This window comes from Drosophila takahashii, chromosome 2R (genome assembly GCF_030179915.1).
Source record: "Drosophila takahashii strain IR98-3 E-12201 chromosome 2R, DtakHiC1v2, whole genome shotgun sequence".
Lineage (NCBI taxonomy): Eukaryota > Metazoa > Arthropoda > Insecta > Diptera > Drosophilidae > Drosophila > Drosophila takahashii.
The window spans coordinates 24,555,075-24,580,590 of NC_091679.1; the positions used below are offsets into that span (position 1 = coordinate 24,555,075).

General features: G+C 41.0%; 3 protein-coding genes and 1 long non-coding RNA gene across 5 annotated transcripts in view; 2 read left to right on the forward strand and 2 right to left on the reverse strand.

Moving 5' to 3' along the window:
- Positions 1 to 2,904: 2,904 nt before the first annotated feature.
- On the reverse strand, positions 2,905 to 7,371 carry Lap1 (leucine rich repeat containing protein 7 lap1). Of its 2 annotated transcripts, none has more exons than XM_017141939.3 (6): positions 7,010 to 7,371; positions 6,736 to 6,938; positions 6,542 to 6,677; positions 6,196 to 6,485; positions 4,352 to 6,127; positions 2,905 to 4,291 (listed from the first exon to the last, which is right to left on the reverse strand). In XM_017141939.3, the coding sequence occupies exons 2-6, from the start codon at positions 6,886 to 6,888 to the stop codon at positions 4,115 to 4,117; spliced, it is 2,532 nt and encodes an 843-aa protein (XP_016997428.2). In that variant the 5' UTR covers positions 6,889 to 6,938; positions 7,010 to 7,371; the 3' UTR covers positions 2,905 to 4,114. The 2 variants fall into 2 exon arrangements, with proteins under 2 accessions (XP_016997428.2, XP_016997427.2); XM_017141938.3 differs by having other exon boundaries at positions 6,736 to 6,941; positions 7,010 to 7,370.
- Positions 7,372 to 9,914: 2,543 nt separating this feature from the next.
- LOC138912650 (uncharacterized) lies at positions 9,915 to 10,409 on the reverse strand. Its single transcript, XR_011418214.1, has 2 exons — positions 10,268 to 10,409; positions 9,915 to 10,184 (listed from the first exon to the last, which is right to left on the reverse strand). It is a non-coding gene; the product is annotated as an uncharacterized lncRNA (long non-coding RNA).
- A 465-nt stretch (positions 10,410 to 10,874) lies between these two features.
- On the forward strand, positions 10,875 to 14,320 carry Agps (alkyldihydroxyacetonephosphate synthase). The gene is made up of 5 exons (XM_017141946.3): positions 10,875 to 11,010; positions 11,559 to 11,645; positions 11,707 to 12,895; positions 13,608 to 13,712; positions 13,779 to 14,320. Exons 1-5 carry the CDS (start codon positions 10,886 to 10,888, stop codon positions 14,166 to 14,168), a joined length of 1,896 nt encoding a protein of 631 aa, XP_016997435.2. The 5' UTR covers positions 10,875 to 10,885; the 3' UTR covers positions 14,169 to 14,320.
- Positions 14,321 to 17,850: 3,530 nt separating this feature from the next.
- Kank (kank) overlaps positions 17,851 to 25,516 on the forward strand; it is a 28,768-nt gene continuing 21,102 nt past the window's right edge. The window contains exon 1 of the mRNA XM_017141916.3: positions 17,851 to 18,253. Within this exon, the coding sequence (XP_016997405.2) occupies positions 18,252 to 18,253 (2 nt within the window). The 5' untranslated portion in view covers positions 17,851 to 18,251. The remainder of the gene's footprint in view (positions 18,254 to 25,516) is intronic.

Below are 25,516 nucleotides of genomic sequence, written 5' to 3' on the forward strand. Positions count from 1 at the left end.
CATACAGACAGACAGACGGACAGACGGACAGACGGACAGACGGACAGACGGACATGGCTAGATCGACTCGGCTAGTGACCCTGATCAAGAATATATATACTTTATGGGGTCGGAAACGCTTCCTTCTAGCTGTTACATACTTTTGCACGAATCTAGTATACCCTTTTACTCTACGAGTAACGGGTATAACTAGTTGGCCCGGCTGCCTGCTGCCTGCCGCCTTTTGGCCCGGCTCTCCGGTTCTGTTCAGTTCTGGCCTGGCTCGGCCCGGCGCAAGCTTCAGCTGTGCTTCTGGCCGAGAGTCGCGGTCGCGTTTGTCGGTCTGCCAAAGTGAAGGCAAAGTGCAGAGCAACTACGCCGCATGGCGCCAAAACAGAGTTGATTTGTTTCCACTAGCCGTGCGTGTGGATATAAGTTTGAGTGTGTGCACAGGGAAAGCCCCCATAAGACGTACACAAACTTATTCGTAATTGTTCGAAACAATTTGAGTAATATAAGCTGATGATAGAGGTTGGCCTTTGGTTTGTAAGAAAGGCTTTATTTTCAAGCTGGTCTTCTGGCTTGTACTTCTCGTCATGATTCATAAAGTTTAACTTTAATAGATAAAAATGAGTTTCTATTTTGAATTCTAATTAAATGATTCAATGTTTTTAAAGATTTTTTAAAAAGAAAATTATATTTTTAAACATTTTGTGGTGACACAGAAATCACTTCAAACCAAAATCAGACATAAATAAAATTTCTAACCTTTTTTGATTGGAAAAGATTTTTTAAAAATGTCCGTTATTGAATAAAACTACTAAAAAACCCTCCAAGTAGGTAATGTTAGAACACCACTAGAAAAACTTAGAACACATGTCGAGAATCAAAATTTTAAAAAATAAAAGAAAGGATTATGTAAACCATTGCCCTGATTATTAAGAATTCCGATGTCTTGTAGCTAGTCTTCACTGTATCCACTTCTCAATACCCCGCCGAGTGTCGCTCGCATAAAAATAAACTTTGCCCCGTCAAGTATGCAATTGTTTCTGCATTGCAATTGCCCCTCCTTTGAGAGTGAGCCCGCTTGGTCTGGGCTTTCGCCAATGCCGCCGGCCTCCAATTGAGCGTAAGCCAAACAATATTCGTGCATACATATTTTATTCCGGATGACAATTATTTGGCCCTGGGGGATAGAGCCGCCACTGTGCTGAAACTGAAGCTGAAGCGCCTGCCACATGGGCAATCGTCGCAAATTTGTCGCATTTTGTTTTGTTGTCATGTTTATGGCGCAACATTTTCTGGCCATAAATACACGCCGAAAATGCTAATGACCGATTGGGGTGGGTTAGTGGGCGACGGGTGATTCCTGGGTGCCAACGGACGTGAAGACTTGCCGCCTCCGGGTGGTATTTCAATCGACCAGAAGCGATATTGATAAATGTATTTGGGCCAGATTGGATAAGGAGTCGACGGCGAAACGGGCACATCATATGTCAAATCAAGTTTCCCAGGACTTGGGCTCTATATGTATGTAGCCCCCTCTTCAGCCCACTCCCCTTCAAGTGGGTGGGTGGCAAGAAAAACATATGCCATCGCCCCAACACGCGAAGGTCACTGACAAAGCGCCGTTTGAAGTCGCTTACAGTTTTAGTTGATGTTGACGCTATCAAAGGGGCGAACAGTGGGTTGCCATGGGTGGGCTTTCGACTTTCAGTGTGTGTGTGCTGGTGTGTAAAAAAAGAAAGCGGGCGCTCGACAACAACAACAGCTCCAGATAACGAAACATTTGACAAGGACAAGGCTGCCCCCACCCGTCAACTCCCCTTTTTTCAGCACGAAGCTCCCCAGAGGCAGTGTGTTAGTGTAATTATTAGTGCCGTACAAAATAAATATGTCCGTATATTCATACAAACCTCCTTTTTTTGACGTTCGTCCGCGAATCCAGAGGCTATATCACTGTGGTTGTTTTGTTTAAAAAAATGATCAATTTACTACATCACATGTTCCCTCTGTAAGAACTGAATTTAACATTTAAGCCAACAAATAATAAAAAATTACAAATTACAAAGAAGGAAAGACTACAAATAATTTATGTTTTTGCATTATTGGACATTAATTTTGTGATCCTTCCTATGGTAACTATTTTATATAATCCTCCGATTTTTATTAAATTTTATTTTAAGTTCTGAAATATTTGCTTGTTCTTATAAATTTTCCGATCGTTTCTATGGCAGCTATATGATATAGTTTTCCGATTTTTCTTTAAACTGAGACCCTTTGCAAGGTTTTACAAAACTAACGAATTACAAATGTTGAATATATGTTATTTACTTCTTCGTAATTTTCTTTTGATCGTTCATTTAAAGAAGATTTTTCCTTTTTAAGGAGTATTTGTGGCTATCTAATTTAATAAACCTTCAAAAGCCTTATTAAAACATTCAAAGAAAAAACAATTTGCTTATTTAATTTCTTCCTGTAAATACCTGTATTTCAGCAAAAGTGCCTCACTTTTATCGTTTTCAGCCCATCGTCCTCGCTTGCGCTTTTTACGCTGACTACTTTCCAGTTGAATTTATGGACCATTCCGCTGGTTGTACACTTTTTATGCAAATATATTTTCCCAAAAGTGCCGCAACAGACAACATTCGGTGGCGCTGTCGCGATGATGTTGTAGCTAGTCCTGCGGAGCCAGGGGACAGGATATGCAGGGAGTGAGTCGACCTGGAGGATTGGATTGCGTGCTTCGCTGGTGTCAGCCGACTGGCACACTACAAATGTCGCCGACAATTAATTTCCATAGATAATTGCCTGTCGATAACGACAGCGGCAGCCGGGACATTAATCAGGCCGGCTGTTGGGCTGTTGACTAGGTGGTTTTTGTTCTTGGCCCTTTGGGCGGCTGGATAAGATTTAATCAAAAACTATGGCGAAATGACAAAGTGAAAGTTGTATTTCAGTGATTTGTGGTAACGCTCTTAAATCAAATTGAATTGGCAAAATGTGTGCGCTTGCTTAAGTTAGCTAGATTCGTATGTGTGTGTGGGCGTGTGTTCTTCAATAATGCACATATGTATGACTATGTATTAACGCTATGAATATAGAAGTGCTTAACTTTTGAATGTGTTTAACCAGATAAATAATAATACTGATCACAACGCCAATAGTGTGAGAATTCAGTTTGTGTTATAACAGTTCGCCATTGAAAATAATGTTTGACACTTCGATCGATTGGACAATAAATATAGAGTATTCGTATTATGTAAATATATATAGAATTTATATTGCTGCACCATAACAACTAACATAAACAGCAAATATCCTTTGTAATCAAGTAATTGATCTATACATATAATTTTGGGAACAAATTTGAACAACGCTGGGCGTAAAATAGGCGCTAGTTGAAGGTAATTTGTCTGATTATCGCGAGTATATATATGAGTGCGTATATATACCTATAATCGACGCTAATTGCACTATTTATTTGTTATGCTGTTACATTCCACTGGCGGTCTGAATAAGTGTCGCACAACTTGAGATAAATCTACGCATCGTGATTATGGAGTACAGGTTATTTATGTATGTCTAGAACTCATAATTGACACAACATATTATTGCCTTGCCTAATGTTTAACTTAACTATTTACAAAAGATACCGATTAAATACTGATTAATTAAATTAAACTTTGATAAATATAACTTAATGGTCGTTTCGCTTGGATTATAAAACAACTTTTTTAAAGTCAAATCATAAATGCACTTCTGTTTCGTTCAATTCAAATTTTGAGAATACTTTTCAAGGGCTATAACTACAAATTTTGGCCGTATTGTGGTATTATTCTTCTAATGAGTACGGGGAATACTTCATTTAGGTGTAGAGAAAATGGCAGTTTGGATTTATCTAACTATCTAATATACGAAAAGCATGGGATCCTCTAGCTGGCGATTGTGCTCTATGACTGATCGTTCGACCGCCAGTATGGAAGGGAACTATGAACTAACATTATGATAGGTCCAAGTGGTTTTGATCCGATATCGGCGATGCTGCTTATTTGAAAAATGCGTTAGAAAAATGCACAAAAAGTCTTCGGTCTCGGGGATGGGAATCGGCTTAGGTCGGTAAACAAATGGTCCATCATTTTCTCGATAACATAATGTTCATGACCGTGCCGCAGTTAAGCAGCACTCGTTTGGCATCGCTCAGCTTGGCATTGGTCAGGTCGTAGCCGTCTATTTCGAGCAGCTTATCGTTGAGGTTCAGCAAGCGGGCAGCATTCGTATTTGGCGTTACGGAGCTCACAAAGATGCCAACCTGCAGGGAAAATAGTAATTAATGATAACTGATTTCAGCCTGAAAGGATCCCAAACTCACTTGATTAAGCAGCTCTGCTATGTCGAAGCCGATGCTGTGCTCCCACTTGAGGGTGACCTGTTTGACTGTTGGATTCTTGTGAACACCAAAGATCCAGGTGGATTTCTTGTGGCTCGCTTTGGAAGTATTGTTAGTGGCCGTGGAATTAAGCGAGTGCTGCGACATCGTGTCGTCCAGCTCCTGTTCGTCCTCCTCCGGATTTGGTTCTAGATTGCTGCTGATATTGTTTTGGTAGTCCAACTGATCGACTGACTCCTCGTCTTCCTGCGCGCCAATCGCTGTGGTCTTGAAGTTGCTATTGCTATTCAAAGCATCTTGGTAGATAGTCTGCTCCTGCAATTGTTGCTGCTTCCGCTGCCGCATGGACTCGTAGAGGTTAAGATCCTCCGGTGTTTTCTTCGTGTAAACTCGAGCTATGTGATAGGGTGGTGGTTCCAATCGAGGCTGGGGCAACGCCTGCTGCTGCAGAGGCTGCAACTCGTAGTCCTGATCCCCGTTTAAATGCGTGGTGGGAAGCGGCGTGTTGGCCTCCACGTAGAGCTGTTGGTAGTGCGACTCGTAGTTGACGAGTGGAAGACCGTAGTACTCCTGTGTCGGCATTGGATGCGCCATCTGCTGCGGCTGCTGATAGACTCCGTAGATGTGTGTCGTTTCGGGCGTTATGCCGTATATTGCACTCGCTGTGGCCTGGTCCACAACATCCTGGTTGGCATTGCTGCTATCACAGTGCACCTGACCGTTGGCCACCACACGTGCCTCCCTCACCTCGCTGGCACTCGCCGAGGTGGTCGCCGCCTGAGCCTGCCTCACGTACTTGGCCATCTGGCGCAGCTCCTTGGGATACGGCGTGGGCGAACGCATGAGGCGAACGGATCCGGCCATTTGATCGGGCGTCGGAGTTGGCGGAGCGGCCACAAAGCTGGGATAGCTGGGCGCTGGCTGTGCTTTGGCATTGCTCAGAATCGTGGCCTCCTCGGCAAAGCAGATCCTCCTGGAAGGACTCACATGGGGCTGCTGCTGGTTGGCGTAGACGAACTCGTACTGCTCCTGGGCCTGCTGTTGGGCCTGAATACTGTTCATCTTGAACGTGACTTGGGGCAGCATAAAGCACGTCAACTGCGTCTTTGTACTCGCATCAAGATACTGCAGCGGCACCAAAGGCTGCGACTGATTGTCGCTCAGCCACATCGATGTGAGATTCACCAGATTTAACATCGACACGGGCAAGGCATTTATGTAGTTATTAACCACATTGAGTACCTTCATCTTGCCCAGGTTCCCTATATTCTGTGGCAGGGCGGACAACTGATTGTTGGCCACGCTCAGCACGCTCAACTGCTGGCAGCTACACAGCTCATCCGGCAGCTGGCGCAGTTGATTATCATCGGCGAACAGAAAGCGCAGGCTGCGCAGCATCCCTATCGTGCTGGGCAGGCGAATTAGCTTGTTGTGGCTCAGCACCAGTTCCTCTAGCTGCTCCAAATAGCTTATGCTGTCGGGCAGCTCCGTCAAGCCGTTCGATTCGCACTTGAATGTCACCAGCGACTTTAGCATGCCCACGCTGAAGGGAAAGGCCTCCAGGCTGTTCGAGCATATGGACAGCACCTCCACGTTCCGCCAGTTGCTCAGCTCGCTGGGCAGAGTGTCCAATAGATTCCCATTGGCCTCAAAGTGCTGCAGCTCGCGCAGCTTGCCAATGTTGGCCGAAACGCGGCGTATTTGATTGAAGTCGATCCAGAGTTCGCGCAAGGACTTTAGCTCGCCAACAACCTCGGGCTATGGAGGAGATATCAGTTAATTTGGTTGCTACATATCTAGTGAATACCCTATGTTTCCATCCTCACCAGCTCTGTAAACTCATTGCCACCGATGTCCAGCCTTTGTAAGTTGACCAAACGCACCATGGACTTGGGCAGCGTGATGAGATTGTTGAGTCGCAGCTCCAGAATTCGCAGATTGACCAACCGCCCAAAGTTGGCCGGCAGAAACTCCAGGTAGGTCTCGTTCAGCAGCAGCTCCTGCAGCGAGATGAGCGAGGTAATGGCATCGGGAAGACGTTGCAGGCTGTTGCAGCTCAGATCCAGGTGGGTTAAGTGCTTGCAGGACTTGATCTCCTCGGGCACATTGACAATTACTAAGGGGGCAATATATTTAGTAGGGTTTGGGGGGATATTATGTAGGAATTCTCACGATTCCGGTTGAGATCCAGATGCTGCAGCTGTCGCAGACTGCCGATGGCCTGCGGAATGCTCTCCAGATTGTTGCTGTTCACGTGTAGCACCCTTAATCCCTGGCAATAAAACAATTGCGGGGGCAGAGCTTGCAGCTGGAAGATAATGAGGTGGTAAACAAGGTGCCCAGATAAGCTCGACAGGTGTACTTACTCTGGTGGTGCTCAGATAGAGCTCCTCCAGGGTTCGCTCGTGCTGCCAAACTTCTGGGAAGTCGGTCAGCGGGGTATTACTGTAGTCCAGCTTGTCGATCACCTCCTCGCGCTTGAACTTGAAGCAGGGGAAGCATTTGCTCAGCAGCGGCATCTTTGGGTTAAGTTTATTGCTTTCGTTCGTTAGTTAAGGCACGGTTGTGGCTGCTAAAAAAATAAGTAAATGCTTTTGAGTTACCCGACTGGGATTGGGGTCGCCACATCGCCCAACTCACCTGTGAGTCATCGCCTCCAATGGAACGCTATTGTCCTGCTCCATTACATTCCATGTCCATTGGCATTTTTGGGCTTGTTATTGTTCTGCTTCTGCCCACCAACACTAACGCGCACTGCACACTCACCCGCACTCGCATACACACAGACGGGCGACTTGGCGAGCCTCTCTTTTCGGCTTTTCGGGCATTTACCATCCATAAATTGGTGATTTTATCATTTACTCAACCGCTTCATGCCGACCCCGAGTGGGTGCTGTTTGTTTTGGCCATTCAAATGCGTTTTATTTAATGTTTTTCGCTTTGAAAACGACAAGTTGCTTGCAGGTGTTAGTGTTGTTAAGTGCCGAACGCGCTAGTGATGGCAAAGCACTGATACACCTTTGCACGGCTATCGATAGTTTAAGATATTTGAAATATTTAAAAATTTCATAAATTGGTTAGCTGAGGAAATCAAAAATGTATCTGATATCTTGGGCGAATAAAGTAATTTATATTAAGAATTAATTGCCTTTATAAATAAAGTTGTATGTCATCTTCAAACTATCGATAAATTCAAAGACATTTATAATATGAAAAACAGGTGGCGCCACAAAGAAGCCGTTACTTTTCAAACAGGTGAAAAATCAAATGTTACGAAAACATGGCAGGCGCTCATGCATTTTTTCTCAAAACGTTTTACCCTTTGCTAATTAATATTTACTCTACACTTCCTGGGTTTGCGATTGCGCTTGGGTAAACTGCGTCTGTCGTGTGTTGTCACAACTGTTGATAACGGCATGTTGCTAACTTGGCAATAAAACAAATAACAATAAGCGAAATCAAGCGTTTTTGAAGTTGCAAAGTTCAAATGGGTTAATGCGAATTCCGGTCAAAACCAACCAATTAAAGCTGAGCTCACACTATCCCCAGACTTTGACTTAAAGTGTCGTCAGGTTTCGTGTGTTTCGTTGGTGTGAAAATTATTCAAATAACGGCTCTTTTTTTTTAGCTTTTTCTTTGGTTTTTGCCGTATTGCCGCGTCGTCGGCGGAGCATTGACGAATTTACACTTCAAACAATTGTTAAACTGTACAGCATAGTGCAAACAAGTACGTAATAAACAATGTGCTTGTTGCCGCTGCCATTTGCAAGAGAAAAGTTGTGCGGCTGCGGATAAGCTCAGTTTCGGTTTAAAAGTTGTCAGCTGCAGTTGAATCGGTTTCCGTATCGGTCGATGTGATGTGAGTGCGGGTGATGGGATTGCTGTTCAAATCTTACTGCAATTTGGGTTATACCAATAGAATGATGCGTATTCGCATTGATATTTGAATATGCAACTTAGTGTTAAACAATTTTTATCTTACATAACAGACGTAACAAATAATGTTCGAGGTTTGAGTTTTTGAAACCCTTTTTTATGGAACATTGTTGTCTCAAGAGTGAAAAGATTTATTTTGCTTGCAATGGTGGAAATGTGAAAAATTACGATTTTAAGTTAATGTTAAATTGGGTATCCTTCCAAAATGTTGTGTTTAAATTATATATATGGATAAAAAAAGAAGCTGTCAAGTTCATAGTGCTGTTTGATTAACACTTTTAATTACAAGCTTTGGCAATGATTGTTTAAAGGGCTCTAAAAGGTAACCCTGTCTTTCGCAGGTTTGCATTAAAAATTAACAAACATCTGCTAGGCTTTCACGATTATTAAAGGTGAACAGTTTAAATTTATTTGTTTGAAGAGCTTGTAACATGTTAATAAATGGCTATTTATAGGCTGATATGGTACATTTAGGTTAACTTCCTTCTCCTTACTCCTTATTTCCCATCGTTTAGATTAAATTATTCATTCAGGTGTGTCCCTGAAAACTATAACAATCAAAAAACAACTCAAAAGCAATTGTTGGGTTCCTTCAAAAATGTTCTGACATTTCCATAGCTAGAGGCGTTTTGAAGAACATTTCAGTAGGCTTTTTAAAATTTTTTCCTTTGTAGCCCATATTCAAAATCTTTTTGACATAAAAAACCCGACATTTGTATTGCTAAAAACAACCCCCTGATATGTCGGTGTCCCCGAAAAAATAGAGGTTTAAGTTTGCTTTTTGACACGCACTTGTATGAAAAACAACATAAGGGCTACTTAGTTTCATCCGATACATTTGAATTTCTTTCGATCAGCATTTAAAATTAAGCCGCTGAACACATAATCCAATGCATTTTGTTAAATCTTCTTCAAAATTAATTCGAAAAAAGGTTACCAAAGCCTTGGACATTTATGAAAATGATGCAGATATTTTCAAACTTACAAACTGAACCAAATGTAGAACGAAAAAAATTGACATTTCAAAGCATCAAATTCAGGTTTGAGGGAACCCGACAATTGTTTTTCTGTTGCTTTTGATTGAGACAACAAGGAAAACAAGGGAGTTTCTTAGTTGTTTGTTGTTTTTGAAAGCAACTCTCCGAAAAAACTCTAGTGTTTTCTGGGACACACCTGATTGACACAATTCTCATGGAACAATTTACAATGTAAATCACCTGTCGACAGTGGCATAAGCTGAATTTTCGTAGAGGGGCATAATGTCTCAAACAATTCTTTGACAACAAACAAGGTTAATATATATCAAACAGCTATAATACTACTAGTATTTGATGAAGCAGTGGAACCCCCAAAAATCCGTAAACCCCTTTGGGGGTACGTATAAATACGCCCATGTCTGTCATTTCGGAGCGACACATCGCTCAAAATTCAAGCATGACTCACACTATCGCACGCACAGAAAATACAGATAACAGAAAGAGAGCAAGGAAATGCAGAAGGGTGTGGGAGAATAACACCCCTAAAAAGCACATGCCCACCACTACCAAAACTTTTGACTCTCTTCCTAGTGGGCGTACTTTCACCCCCTGAGCGAAACGGTTGTTGCAAGGAGAGTTTGGTCTTGTTGGATTTATTTTAAAATAATTTCCTTTGCATAGACTTCATATCGTCTTGTTCGATTCAGGGAGGATCCTAGAAATTCAGGTGGAAATATTACTTCTTCTTGCCTTTGCCCTTTTTGGCGCCCTTCGCTTCCTTGGCGGCTGGTTCCACGGTGGCAGTCGACCCAGAAGTCACAGGATCAGCGGTCGGTTTCGCCCCCGCAGGAGCTGCAGCTCCCTTCTTGGGGCCCTTGGTCGAATCTTTCTTTGCGGGCATTCTAAAGGAACAGTTGAAAATAAAAGATTACATTTTAATATCATCAAAATTACACATAAAAAAAAAAAAAACTTTGTTACAAACCTAACAAGAATTTGGAACAAAACACAGAAAGATTTTCACTCGAACACGGTGTTAAGCGCTTGAAATTCCGGTACAAAGTGATTCCTTATGCGATTTTAAAATACATTTCTAAATCAAAAATCAAGGCTTGCTTAGGGAATTGGATAAGAAATATAATTTAAACTTCAACCGTTTCGTGAATCGGTTAATGGTTCGCGCCTGTTTTGGGGGCGGACTCTCTTGTTTCTCTCCGTAATTCTCGGGTTCTCTATATCTCGCTCTCTCTCCGTCCGTAGTCTCATTATTTCGATTTCCGTGCAGTTGAGGGAACGAAAGCCAAGTGCGCGCAACATAGCCGCATAATTTTCTAGTGCAATTTCTATTTAAGTAATTTTAGTTTTTAGCGCAACGTGATTTTCAATAGCTTAGCAATCATTCATAAGTAGATAAACCGTATTGAATAAAAATAAAGGACCTCCTGTATCCAATTAGCAGGCTGCGCTTTTCCTGACGCCGCCAACAAAAAAGTAATCACACCACTTATCGATTTTGCGCCCATGTGAAAGCGCTGGAAAAGTGTCTGCAATTTCCTAGAAATACTAGTTTCTGCCCAGCTAAGTGCAACAAATCGCCGATATAATGGCAGCCAAGCGGAATGCAGTGACCACGGAAGCTCCGGAATCGTCGGCGCCCGGCGAAGGTACCGCCCTTGCCCTGGACTCCCGCCTCTCGAAAAGCGTGGAGAGCGTCATTCCCAAGAAGCGGTGAGTGCCCAGGAGAGCTCAAATATACAATTTAAGCACTGTTCACACGGGAAATTTACAGTTTAATATTAAAATTTTCTGAATAGGGACATGTTTTTTAGAATAATTTCTACACATATTATATTGAAATATAAAAGATTTCACTTTTATTTTAATATTTCCATTTAACGGGTAACCTTTTTAGAATAATTATAGATTTTAAGTCCAGACATTAGTTTTCAAGATTTATAATTTCATTACCTACATCGAATGAACTTACAACTTAAAAAGAATAACCTCACCTACACCTCTTACCATACGTAGATACAACATGTTTACATTTATTATCATATTATTTTTCCTCGCTTTAGATAACGCATTCTGAAAAAAAGTAAAAATGTAGGTAATGGGAATCAGGGTTATATTTACATTTCACTTTTCGAGTAGTCAACAAATTAAAAACATTGAACCTACCATAATTTAGATAATCCAGTCAGTCGGCCATTTGATAAATTTTTTATGATTTACTTAAACTTTAATGAATGATTAAATGTTATTTTTAAAAACAGTCATGAGGCCCTGAAATGGTTTGGCTGGGGCTACAACGACTCGCAGTTCTATGGCCAGGATGGCGTCATCTGTTTTCGCGGTGAAAGGTGAGTTGACCACATTTAAATAGCATTTAAAAGGTATATAAACACTATCGTCCCCCCACAGATATCCCCTTGGGGGCTGTGAGCTACCCAGCTTCACCAAGTGGGTGGAGAAAAAGTTCGATCTGAGAGTGGATCCCACCAAGCCGTATCCCCAGCTGCCGAGATCGTATCCACGCACAGTGGAGAATGCACCCTTCCTGCGCGAACTGAAGGGCACCACCAAGGTGGATCACTCCCTGGAGGGAATCGATCGGCTGGTGCGGTGTCATGGCCAGACCCTCAACGATATATACAGCCTGTGGCACCACAAGTTCCAGAGGATTCCCGATCTGGTGGTGTGGCCCCGGTGCCACGATGAAGTGGTCCAGCTGGTTCGCCTGGCCCACAAGCACGATGTGATGCTGGTGCCTTTTGGGGGAGGAACGAGTGTTTCGGGAGCCATCACCTGTCCGCAGAACGAGAGTCGGATGATCTGCGCCCTGGACACCTCCCAGATGAACAGGCTGCTGTGGCTGAACCGGGAGAATCTCACCGTTTGCTTCGAGTCCGGTATTGTGGGTCAGGATCTGGAGAGGGTGCTGCGAAACGAGGGCCTAACAGTCGGCCACGAACCGGACTCCTACGAGTTCAGCACCCTGGGAGGCTGGGTGGCCACCCGAGCGTCCGGCATGAAGAAGAACGTCTATGGCAACATCGAAGATCTGGTGGTGCGAGTCAGGATGGTCACTCCGTCGGGAACCCTGGAACGGGAGTGCAGTGCGCCGCGTGTGAGTTGTGGACCCGATTTCAACCACCTCATCCTGGGATCCGAGGGAACACTGGGGGTGATTACCGAAGTGGTGCTTAAGGTGCGTCCCCTGCCAAAGGTCCGACGTTACGGATCCCTCGCTTTTCCCGACTTCGAGCAGGGAGTGCTCTTCATGCGCGAAGTGGCCAGGCGGAGGTGCCAACCCGCCTCCGTTCGGCTGATGGATAACGAGCAGTTCATGTTCGGCCAGGCCCTGAAGCCGGAAAAGTCCTGGTGGGCCACAGTGGTGGATGGAATGAAGCAGCGCTACGTTACCTCGTGGAAGGGCATCGATCTCAACCAGATCTGCGCCGCCACCTTGCTGTTCGAGGGCGACCTCAAGGACGTGCAGCGCCAGGAAGCGCTCATCTACGAGATCGCCGATAAGTTCAAGGGATTCCCGGCAGGCGGACAAAATGGGGAACGCGGCTACATACTCACCTTTGTGATTGCCTACATTAGGGTAAGTTTTCTATTTTTTTAAGTCTGTGCAACCAAAGTGAAGATAAACATCCATACTATAGAAAGTGTTATTTCCGGTTTTGCATCTTCATGTACGTCTGTTTTTACATAACAATTCCCAGTTTTTTTATGGTTTATGATGAGCGACTGAACCTGCTTAAAGATTTCAATTGTTTTTTGTACAACACACCCAGAAAAAAACCTTAAAAAACCAAGCCCACACAGGGTCAAAAAGTGCGTAATCCCGTTTGTGGACAATCCATAAACGGTGCATAAAATTGTTCAACATTTTGTAATGATAGAAATTTAAAATAGGAACAGTTTTGTTTTGAACTATGAAATTGTTTTTTAATATTGTTGTTGTTTTTTTGGGTGCAAATAAACATATTTCATATCTTGACAGAAGTTAGTTCCGTTAATAACAAATTAATACGTCGAACACATTTGATGATAAGGCTACCTTATCTAACCTTTCATTATCCGGATCAATTTGTCCATCGTTTCCCTAATGTATCTAAAATGTATAGGAATAATTATCATTTGTAAAGATAACCATACCAAAGTTATTAAAAATCGGTGTTATGACCAGTTTCAACTGTTTTTTGTAATTAGGAAATATTAGTTAACTTTTATAAAAAGTTTCTGAAAAATTGAATGTTTAGTATGTAAGATTTGACCTGAAAAACTAATTAACATTTATTTTATTTTTACAGGACTTTGGTTTGCATCAGGGAATTGTTGCAGAGTCCTTTGAGACTTCGGTGCCTTGGGATCGATGCAGTTTGCTCTGCCGTTCTGTCAAGCAGCGTGTGGTATCTGTAAGTGCTTTCAACTAATGATTCTCCATAACTTAAATTAACTATCATGTGCTATCAACTTTTCAGGAGTGCCAGAAACGCACTATTAACTTTTACACCATTTCGGCTAGAGTAACCCAAACATATGACGCCGGTGCCTGCATCTACTTCTACTTTGGATTCCGCAGTACAGATGTCTCTGATCCCGTGGAACTTTTCGAGGCCATCGAGCACAGTGCCCGGGATGAGATCCTGTCGTGCGGGGGATCACTGTCCCACCACCATGGCGTTGGAAAGATTCGAAGCCATTGGTACCGCAACGCAGTCACCGAAACGGGAAGTTCACTGTACTCCGCGGCCAAGCGGCATCTTGATCCAAAGAATATCTTTGCTCTGGGCAACCTCCTGCCCCTGGAGGAGGTTCGTCCAAAGGCAGAGGCTCCACCGTCATCGACACCACCAAAGGCCAAACTGTAGAGGGTAGCCCACTTGACCGTGCGCTTAGTTCATTTACTAGTCTTAGGTACTTTACTGATTTCCTAGTCGCTCTTGGGGGTTCGGGTCTCCAGTTCTTATGTAGCGGGCTCATGTTTTCTATGGGTTTTGATAAATAAATGGAATATTTCTAAGTCTTTAGTTTAATTTCTTTACTGTCTTTAAAAAGGATAGAAAATTTCCCATCAAGATCATCCCGTGACATAAGTAATAATATATATTTGCGTTCCTGTTTAGCCATGGCCATAGCTACTTCTGTTTGGTGTGTGCGTGTCCCGACTGCAGACCAAATGCGAATTGCTGATCATTGTCTTCTCATCTGCTCATCGAAGTCATTTGCGGCTTGATGGCGCACCATACCGTTCCGTCCAAGAAAAGAGCCAACATCGAAGATCCGAGCGCCCAGAGCCGAGAGATCAAATGTCATCAAGTTGTCAACTTCGTTAGCATGCCACAAGGCAGCGATCGAGCTTGGCTTAAAGATCTTTCTTGGCCTGGCTGCTTGATCGGATGCACAGAGAGAAATATAAATATTTATAGATCATTTATACGTTTAATAAATGTGTATCATCTAACTTTTTTCCAGAAAAATGATTCTGGAGATACAGAAAGAAAATTAATTTTCGGATTGAAATCTTTTATAACAGCGTCTAAAAGTATGCTTTAAAAAAGAGATTCGCCCAGTGGCACACAGCCAAAATATTGTTGCGAATTTTTGGCGAAATATCAACTGAAAAAAACAAAACACAAATATAATTCAAACAAAATATAAATATTTGAAAGTTCAAAAGAGACTTTAGTGGTTACTTTATATTCGATTTTTTTCCATTTGTTGCTATTCTTTTTTTTTTTTCTGTGTGCGAATTAATAGGGGAATGAGGCAACTCCGGCGGCTTATTGATGGTCGAGGAGAAGTCGTCGACTTGGCCTGTCTTGTTACCCTGGCAATGGATACTGTATGGTATATGGTACATACCCCCCGAGTGCATTTCGGCCCGGCCAACACACACACATGCGGCCTATAAATAAAGATTACAATCAGCAAAAGTGAGCAGAAGAGAAGTCCGTCTAAGCCCCAGCCGGCCGCCTGGAAATTGTCAGCAATTAACCCGCGGGTCAGTCCCGGAAAACGTTGGCAGTCCTTCGTCCAAACCCTGTGATTTATGCCACAGCGCAGCCTCCCAGCCAAAAACCCACAATCAAGGCCGGCGGAGAGCGGAGAATTACGATCCTGACACGTTCGCCGGGCGAAAAACAAAGACGGAATGCTCTTCTACCTGAGGGAGATGGACATAACTCATTTGCATTGAATGAAAGAATGCTGGGGAGGAAAGAGGAGTGTCAGGGCCTCAAGATAATCAAGGAAGAGAAAATAAGAAGTAGGCGAAACTAAACATTAGAGCATCAGCACGTACACAGTCTCCTGAAGCGAACAAAAGGATTTCTAAAATGTAGAGTAGAAGATGAAAGATAGGAACATCATCGGATGAAAAGAGAAAAATAATATTTCTGAAGAATATTTTTCTTTCACAAAATTAATATTTTTGGAAGAGCAAGGACTAAAACTATTTTATAAATGTGAACGAATATTATACATTTTTTAGAAAACCTTTATAATTTCAATATTTTTAGAAGATTTAAAATTTTTTTTTAATACCCTTTTCTTTAACCTGCATTTTTAAATGTTTCCTTTCCAGTTTGTTATTACTTTCTAATAAGTTATTTTAATTTATTGAGTGCAAGTTATTCTTTGTTCAAAACTCGTATTGTTTGAAACTATCTAATATCATTTTCTCTTCATTGAAAAGTGAACAAATTGAAACACTGGCAACATGCGACTAATAAGCAATGTTGAAGCAACATTCGCTCCCCAGTCTGCCGTTTAAGCCGGGCCAGTTAACCCATTGAAGCCTGCCCACTCGAGTGCTCTGCCGGCGTTTTGGTCTTACCTGGGCTTCGTTACCGAGTGGATTCGCACCTGGCGTTCAGTTGCGAGCAGCGCGGCCAGCGAACAACAACGAAAAACTGGCGACGCGATTTGAGAATATATCGTGTTTTATTCCCAATGCAGATCTCGTTAGAACGTTTCGTTTGGCAACACGGAAAGAGTTGAGAAATCGGGAGAGCGAGAGATATATCTCCGCATATATAAGGAGGAGAGCGGGAGAGAGTGTAAGATCTGGCCGGGTTTATTTTTCCCGGCACAGCAGCTGCACAACTTCGGTTGCAGTTGCAGTTCGTACGCGTCGCTTGCAACATCGTGTCGCGCATTTTGACTTCAACTCCAAAGCCAAATCCAATTCCAAATCCGTTTCCAATTTCGATTTTCTCGTTTTCGAACTGCTGTTTTTGTGTCTGTGGGAAAATGCGACAAATTATCCGGCTTCGGGTATTTTTTGGTTCATTAAAAAAACGTTTTGTCGCTTGTAATTGAGCGGCAGTTGCTTTTGTTTTGCCTTTAAAAGAGCAGCAAACAGTGAAACAGGTGCGTGAACCGAAACCGAAACAAGTTGTTACAAAAACGAAGCAATGGGCATAACTTGGCTTGTATAAAATCATTAAAAGTGCATTAGACAACCTGCCCGGAGGCGGAAATTCTAAGGCCTTTCATCAAGCGGCCAACCCGTCACTCATTCAGTTTGTCAGTTTTAATGCACCTGCAATGACTCGTTAAAAAAAATGTGGTCGGGAGATGCCCCTTAATGCTGTGCGGACCTCGGAGCCATTAAAAGAAACAATTTCGCACTAAAAAAGCAACCCACGTCGGGTGGCCAAAGTGCTTTATAAGACCAACAACCCATAAAGTGATCTCAAAAGTCAGCAACGCGAAATGAACACACGCACCTACTATATGATAATCATAAAATCTGGCAAAAGGCATTTGGTGTTTGGTTTTTGGTCAGTTGGAGTTTTTTTTCGCAGCTGCAACGCCAACGCTAAATTCTCGGCTGCGATATTTGGTTTATGAGTTCTGTCATTTTGCGTGGGTGCTTGGGAATAACTTTGGATCTTATACTAGTGCTAACCTTGGAATGGTTCTAAAGATTCAAATTTTTTGGCTTTCTTGGTGTGCTTTATGGAGATTTTTTAAAGCATATAGTGATATCTCGTAAAGAATTTAAAGAGCTTCTATTTATTGATGATCCATAAATGACAAACTTTAAAGATACCTACAACTGCCTAAAGAATTACATTCCTAATTGAAAATTTATTAGTCTCCTTTAAGAAAGCAATATTAATTTTAAGAAATAAAATTTTTAAGCTTCTAAAAAATAATTTCAATGACTGATATCTTCTTCTATATTATATTTATTTTATTGTTATTTTATTCATTCCCTTTTGAACTTCTCTAAGTTAAATATTCATTATAAACCCTCCCGCTGCTTTCGAGGTTCAGAAATTCCAAGAATGCTTATCCGTGTGTCAGCCATCCCTAGTAATAACTCATCATATAAGGTATAGCCCCTTCGATTTTGCATAAATGTCCAAGTCATGACGAGTCCACAAAACGTGCCTTTAATGTATCTAATAGGCATTTGAACTGCCCATCAGGCTGACATAAAACAAATGTTGCCCATTAGACTGCATGTTCGGCATAAATGAAGCATAAACCCAGAGCAACAACAATAATCGGTTAACCCTTGCAGCGGCAACAACAACCACAGTAACTGGCTAAGGAAAATGCAGTCAAGGCGCACTTAATTAACATGCAACTGGCAACGTTCGCGTAAACAAAAATAACAAAACATCGACAGCCACGACAAGTTAACGACAACAACACGTTGAAAAGTGCGATCCGCAGTAATCAAAACAGCACAAAAAATCCCGGGAAAAAGGTCTCGATTTTTTCGCCAGAAGGTGACGAAGACGTCTCGAGGGGTCTAAGTTTCGCCAATCAGTCAGCTAATGATGCTGGGCCAGCGAGATGCAACTGCAACTGCGGATGCGCCCTGCAGCTGCTAATTAAACTGCAGCGGCCAGGGGAGGAAGAGGAACAATTGCAGCTGCAACAATCAGCAATTACGGCTTCGACAACATCCCGGCATCATCAGTAAATAAACCATAATGTAAGTACACTAAAAGCATGGAGAAAACTGAGCTCTAGGTTTTTATAATTACTTTTGAAACGCTACAGAAACCTGTGAAATTCTCTAAAATTTTGTTGGATAGAAAAAAAATTAAATATTTATTTAGTTGAGTCTATTTTTCTGCCTAAAATAAACTCAAAATCTTGATTAGATTTAGACATCGGTACTATTCATTAAATCGTTATATTCGTACTATCATACTATAAATCGTTTCTCAATTTTAGTTTTAAGTTCAACATTAATATTATTTTAGATGTTATGACTACAAATTCTGTCTGTTATTATATTCATGAAAGGTTGCTTGAAACCATGGGTACAGATACTAAATTTGAAAAATAAAAACAATTTTTAAACTACAAATATTTTTTAATTTATGAAAAAGGTAGATGTTCAGATTTAAAGTGACAAGCTAAAAATTTAAAACTTTTAATTTATATCACTAAGAAAAAATTTAAAGGTGACCTCCTCCCTTTAAATTCCACCAACATAGATATATTGCCTCAGATTGCTGCGTGTATTGGCTGTCATTTGACTTTCTTTCGATTCGCTGCAGTAGCAGAAACAGCAGCAGCCACCCCATCGACTTTCTAAGCCAGTTGCCAATTTAGTGCATTTGGCTGATTTGGCCAGAGCCAGGAAAACTGGCCAAAAGTGGCGGTGGCTGTCGCCAATTGTTTGCCGGGTCTCCACTGGGAAGACGCCTGCAGCCAGCGAAGATTGCTGGAGATTGCGGACTGCAGCCTGTAGACTGCAGACAAAAGCGCAGTTGCAGTGGAAGACTGGGTCGCGTGTTTGACACAAATGCCGCGAATAGTTTTGAAGGCGGTTTGGACCCACTGCGATTTATGGTCAAATGCAACGTTGACTTGGGCAAACAAGAAGTGTGTTTCTTTTTGTGTGTTTTGGTTTTTCTTCTTTTTTTTGTACGGACGAGTGTGTTTTTGTGCCGGCTGCTTCCTGTGACTGCGCTGATTGCGTTTTAATAAGCCAAGAGATGGCTTTCAGCCATTGCATGTTGGCCTTAAGTAGCAGGAAAACCAATAATCGGCCCAAGACAAACAGCACGCAAACTTTGCTGCGGATGAATGCAGAAGTTGGCTAGTTGGCTCGCGTGCCAATGCGGTAAAGCGGTGGGTCACAATGGGGTAAAGTTGCCCACGATGGCCCCCGGCACAAGCGCAGATATCTATTTAGTAAAATCCCGCATCGATTGCGGTTTTTTTTTCAATGAGCTCAATGGCAGGCTATCGAAAAAATGCCTCTGATCTTAGCAGAGATATTCTGCACAAGATTTAAATAAATTCAAAAAATTGTTGCGTTTTTAATTAAATTTATAAAAAAGAAAAGAAAAATAATAAAAAATAATAAAAATAATTGCAAAATAGGTTTTAGTTGAAATAATCCCGATATAGTCCGAACAGAGTCATTTTATAATTAAATTTTTGAACTCAAATATGTATATGTTTTTATACCCTTGTAGAGGGTATTATAATTTCAGTCAGATGTTTGCAACGCAGTGAAGTTTCCGACCAAATAAAGTATATATATTCTTGATCAGCACCAATAGCCGAGTCTATCTAGCCATGTCCGTCTGTCCGTCTGTCCGTCTGTCCGTTTCTATGCGAACTAGTCTCTCAGTTTTAAAGCTATCGCGATGAAACTTTCCCGAAAGTCTTCTTTCTATTGCAGGTAGTACATATGTCGGAGCGAGCCGGATCGGACCACTATATCTTAAGGCTCCCATAGGAATATTCAAACATATATAAGAAAATTCATTGTTACTTGTAGGAAGTAGGCGTTTTAATTCTTGACTACTTAAAAACAAAATTCAAAAATAGAAACGCTGAATCTGGAATCCCTGGAACTGCACCGAGTATATAAGGGTATATAAGCTTCGGCTGGCCGAAGGTAGCTTCCTTTCTTGTTTTTATTTATAATGACTTTGAACAAGAGTTCGCTTTTTAAATAATAAAGTGTTTAAAACTTTATATATATAGGTATATAAGCTTCGGCTGGCCGAAGGTAGCTTCCTTTCTTGTTTTTATTTATAATGACTTTGAACAAGAGTTCGCTTTTTAAATAATAAAGTGTTTAAAACTTTATTATTATGAAGATTATTTAAAGTTTTTAATGAAATGACCATCTAATCTTATGAACACGTGCCCTTTGAGCTGAATTTTAAATTACATAATAATTAAGAAATTGTTAAGTACTTTATGAAAATGTCAAAATCATTTTAATAAACTTCTCGATAGCTCGTTAACAATAACTATATTCCATTAAAAGCTCAATAGACCATTTATGTTTTGATGGATTATTGGATATGGTAAAACCTTTTTTTGCCCACATCAAATTGACGTAATAAAAAACCCATTTAGCCATCGATCTTCGAACAATGGGAAAACTTTTATTGACCAGCGCTAGAGTTTCCATTTTTTCTGACCAATGTGCGGCGGCGGCAAGCTTTGATGCCAAAAGATCAATGGAATTGGCTGAGGGTATTTGGCAATTTGTCGCTGAAATACGGCAAGTGTTCAGGTAAGATGCCTGGCATAAGTGACTGAATATCTTTTATAAGCTGGAGCTGCAGATACAGCCACACGTTGCCCAAGATCGATTGGTCTCGGCTCCTAATAGGCTTAAAGCGGTTGGGAAATGCAACTTCGACTGCACCCAAAAAAAAAATCCTGAGTGTCAATTTAATAACTGTGGGTTAAAATGACACTGCCCCTAGGATCAAATTTTTGGGGTCAATTTGCTCCCAAATGAGTGTCAAAAGTACACCGCGTTTTCAGAAAAATTGTATTTGATACTAAAATAGTGTCATTTTGATAAAACTAGGTTCACATCGATCCCAATAATTATCATTTTTGATTTTCGAAGTTCGAAGTTCGGCGATGTTTTACTCGAGTATCGATATCGTTTATACTTGTCAAGAGTTCGCTCGCGCGCAAAATGGTTCGATGGCCCAGTTGGTAAGGCGTCTGCCTCTGATGCGAGAGGTCCCCGGTTCGAAACCCAGAAAAATCAGAGCAGGTAAAAAGTTTTTAAAATGCATATATATCATTTTAAGAACAAAAATGTTAAGTTGTGTTAGATTACTGATAAAAAAAAAAAATAATGGTGTTGCGTGCGGGATTCGAACCTCGTTCCGCCGAGCACAAAATAATATCAGAACCTAGCGCCTTGGCCCCTGAGCCATGCCCATATTAATTTTTGCCGTGGCAGAATGGTTACAGGAGCTTTCAAGCAAATGTCAAATTTTATTTAATACTAAGAAAATGACACCGGCTAGTGGCTCTTTGACACCAAAAAGGGTCAAATTAATATTTTCGAAAGTATTAAAGTGACACCAAAATAGGGTCAATTTAATGACGTTCGGATCAAAGATTTTTTTCCACTCAATAGTGTCACATTGACACCTAAATAGGGGCATATTGATGACTACTTTTTTTTGGGTGTGGTTAACGCCATTCATAGACCTAGACCATTCCCATTGGCCACGCCTCGCGTGCAATGGTGACCCTCAGACCACATGAACTTGGCTAATCGCATAAACAAACAAACAAAACTGGGTAGCAGGCAGCAACATAGCACCGAACAAGACAGCCAATAAATGTCCGACAGTGCAAAAAGGCCATAATAATAAACTTAAATAGACGGACGAAAAAAAGCCTCAGACTTAATGCTTACAAATTTGTGCGCAGTCGCAGCTTCATAGACGAGGGCAATAACAAGTTTTTTATGCACTTTGTTGTTGCCTGGTTTTTGCTTTGTTTTAGCGGCACTCATTAGCCAAGTTATGAACACCAAGTTGCGGCAAAACAGTAGCACAAAAAACAAACAACAGATTTGCGCACCGCAACAAAATATGGCTAAAACATTAAGCCAAATGCAGGTACACTGGGTGCCAAAAGTTAATGGTAAAAAAATGGAAAGAAATAAAACAAAGATTAAATGTTTGAAAAATAAAATATTATTTTTACTAAAAACTTGTGTTAAAAAACTGCATATCTTATTAAATTTTATAATTTAATTGGTTCACTTATTTGTATTGAAGAACAGTCGATTTAATAGATTAAAGCAGAGATTAACAGATAAATATTATTTCCTTCTTTTTCATTGAGGTACATATTAAGTTAAGATACCTTTTCATTAACGTTGGGAAACTTTTAGTACCCACTGTTCATATAAATTGGATGCGTTTCTGTGGCGTTTTTTCAAGCGATTAAAACGCCCCGTTCTCATGGCCCACCCAATAGAGCGTTTCTAATACACACACGATTGCCGTAATCAATTAAATGAAATCTGAGCCGAGCTTAGCTGATTCGAAAAAGCGCTCTGGGGTTTTCTAATGCCCAGCAACAATTGCTTTGCTACAAACTTGCTCAAGTCGTGTCACAGGCGAAAAAAAATTGTTTTCTCATTTTCTTTGTATTGTTTTTTGTTCGTTTCTCATTTTTGTGGCATTGTTTGAGCGATTTGTTTGAATTTTGCCGCCTTTAGCTGAAGTTTTGGCTGGAGTCTTGTAGAAGATGCCTCGCCAGCTTTTTGGGTATTTTGTTCGTTTTTTTTTTATTGTATTTTAGCTGTGTGTGGCTTGGCATTTTATCCCAGTCACGCTGCAAAGTTATTTGCGCCGTCGTGCAGGGACCAAGTTCTCTTCTCTGTTATTATGCCAGCCGGTTTCGTCGTCATAAGGCTGGAAAACATCAAGGGAGGAAAGAAGCAGAGATAAAACGTCTTGGGTCTGCAGTTTTCGTTGGTAATCCGAGCCCCAGAGCCTTTTGATTTATGCAGTTGGCGTCATAAACTGTTGCAGTCTCAGTACTTCAATATCCCTCGAAATTGGTGGGGTATTTCGATGACTTTGATTTCGGAATTAAATGTTGTGTATATTTTTACATTTTTTAGATTCTTTGGCACAGGATTGGCTTAAATTTAACGTTTTCAATTGTCTTTTGATGTGAAAAGTGAAAAATAATCTCTAATTAATTCTATTTCAAAATATTAATACATCATAAGCTTAATGCGTATCCAGGATGAAATTGAACATTTAAAGATATTTATTTTAAACTTTATATTAAAGAGCATTCAAAAGTCGTTACCTCCAACTAAAAAGTGTCCAATTACCGAAAAAAAAATCGGTTCCATTGTCAGATTCTTTCTTTTGTGTGTTTTCACAAGATACAAAATGCATTTTTGGCTTAGCCCGATAGCCTGCACTTGTTGAATTTTGATATTTTGTGAGAAAACTTGGGTAAATTGGCTTGCCAAGCTGGCAGCAATTTCTCATCGACTTGCCAATATTAAAGTTCGCGTTTTGTTTTGACTAAAAAGTAAGTCAAAAGCTCGTTATGCATGCGTCAAGCGTCTGGGTTTTGTGTGCCTGCAATTGGCAAGTAATTTATGTTTGAGTCTTTTTGTTTTTGTAGAGGCTATGTGTGTTTTATTTTTGGTGATGAATGAAATCAGCTCCAGCTCTCAACCTTGCCAAGTGCTTCCGCTCAGAGGTAGACAATTGTCTGAGCCATGTCTATTATGACTTTTATTTTTTGTGGTCCGATGTCGCTGTCTGCTCAATTATTATTTGCTGGCACACCTGGGAAGGTTAAACTTTGGCGAATCTGTTGTTCGAATCATTATGCTCTAGGGCAAATGTACCCATTTTTTCTTGTTCATAATTTTAAGTGTTAAGATACATATAATAAAATTACTTCATCGCCATTGTGGTGGCTGAAGTTGAGGTGATTTCCCATTGTTGCGGTCAAGTGGGCTAATGACTCTTGAGGGGGTGAGTGTAACTCGAGACTCTTGGGCTAAAACAAAAGTGATTTGTTTAATAGTTTCGGAACACGCCAGTTTATGGCCATCCCTTGACTTGTCGGCAGCATTCCATGCGGGTTCGCCTTTTTTTTCGGCTATCGAATATCAATTTTCGTATTCTATTTTTGCCAGGCCTCGTTTGCATATGACACACAAACTTTGGACAAAAGGTAACTTCTAACGACGCCGTATCGATAATGCTGTCACCTTTTTTGCGTTGCCTCGCTGATCCGTTTTGGTCTCCAAATATTTGCATAATTTTCGTAGAAGCGTTCCCCAGTCCACCTGTTCCAAATGCGCAATTCAAAGCGGACATTCGGCAAATGTTGAAACTCATTTTCAATTTTTGTTTATGCGCTCACGATTCGGCCATAAAGTGGTTGGAATATTTGCAGTCTCTGATTGCCTTGGTCGTTGGTACGAGTATGAAGTTTGCCACTTACTTTCACCGATTGAAATTCAATTACGAAACCCGATACGCCCAGATCCAAGTGGAAGACAAATTCATGGCTCCAGGGGTAAAATCAATGCAAAAGGCGTTAATATTTATTAATTGAAAGGGGGGAGAAAATCGCTTATGGCTTTGCCATAAACTTAGGGAAGTAAAGCCAAAGTTTCAGGAAAATCATATCATTTTTAATAAAAATTTGTATTTATATATGGGAAACTTTTTCATTTAAAACCATCTTAATCCCCTTATTTGCACAATGTTTTTGCAATGCTTCAAAGTTAATTAATTTACCCATTCAGGGTTCAGTTTGCTGCCATTTGTTTATCAGTTATCGGATGATATAACAACGTATTTAACCAATTAAGGGGCGGGCCAAATTCATTTAACTGCGGCATCGTCATCAGTTCAAGTCGTTTTGTAGCTTGTCGTATGCAAATTGCGTATACGCCCCGATGGCAAATTAAAAAAAAAATCGCATATCTGCCAGCCAAATGTCAAGCTCAACTCTCACAATCTGTCACTGACTTGTCGCTTGAGTATCTCTCAAAAGTCGATCCCCATTTACCCCCACCCCAGTGATCTTTCTCTCATTAATAGTTGCTCGCTTAACGATCGCTGTCCGGCTGGGAAATATTTTGCCAGTGATGCAATGGTGCTTCATGGCTTTGATTTACAGTCAAGATACGTACGATAACCTCACAATTGAAGGCATTGAAATTGCATTAAGATTGTTGATAAATCGCCGCCTGAGCTGGCAATAATAATGCTTGCACGGGGAAAAATAGTTTTTGAAGAACAAATTTATTTGCTTACATTTAAAAACATTTCATGAAGAATTGATATGATACAAATTTATCTTATTATACCTTTTTTATTATGTTTTACACTAAATTATATTTATCTTTTAAGAGAAAACTTTTATATCTGAAATGATCTAATTTTTTCAGTGCGGAATAAGTGGGTGG

Excerpts from the sequence above, each read along its gene's own strand:
- Agps (XM_017141946.3), top strand. The coding sequence starts at position 10,886 with ATGGCAGCCAAGCGGAATGCAGTGACCACGGAAGCTCCGGAATCGTCG. Across the intron at positions 11,011-11,558 it reads AGCGTCATTCCCAAGAAGCG|TCATGAGGCCCTGAAATGGT; the intron begins GTGAGTGCCCAG and ends TTTTAAAAACAG. Across the intron at positions 13,713-13,778 it reads TCAAGCAGCGTGTGGTATCT|GAGTGCCAGAAACGCACTAT; the intron begins GTAAGTGCTTTC and ends TCAACTTTTCAG.
- Lap1 (XM_017141939.3), bottom strand. The coding sequence starts at position 6,888 with ATGCCGCTGCTGAGCAAATGCTTCCCCTGCTTCAAGTTCAAGCGCGAG. Across the intron at positions 6,486-6,541 it reads TCTGGATCTCAACCGGAATC|TAATTGTCAATGTGCCCGAG; the intron begins GTGAGAATTCCT and ends TTGCCCCCTTAG. Across the intron at positions 4,292-4,351 it reads TAGCAGAGCTGCTTAATCAA|GTTGGCATCTTTGTGAGCTC; the intron begins GTGAGTTTGGGA and ends TTTTCCCTGCAG.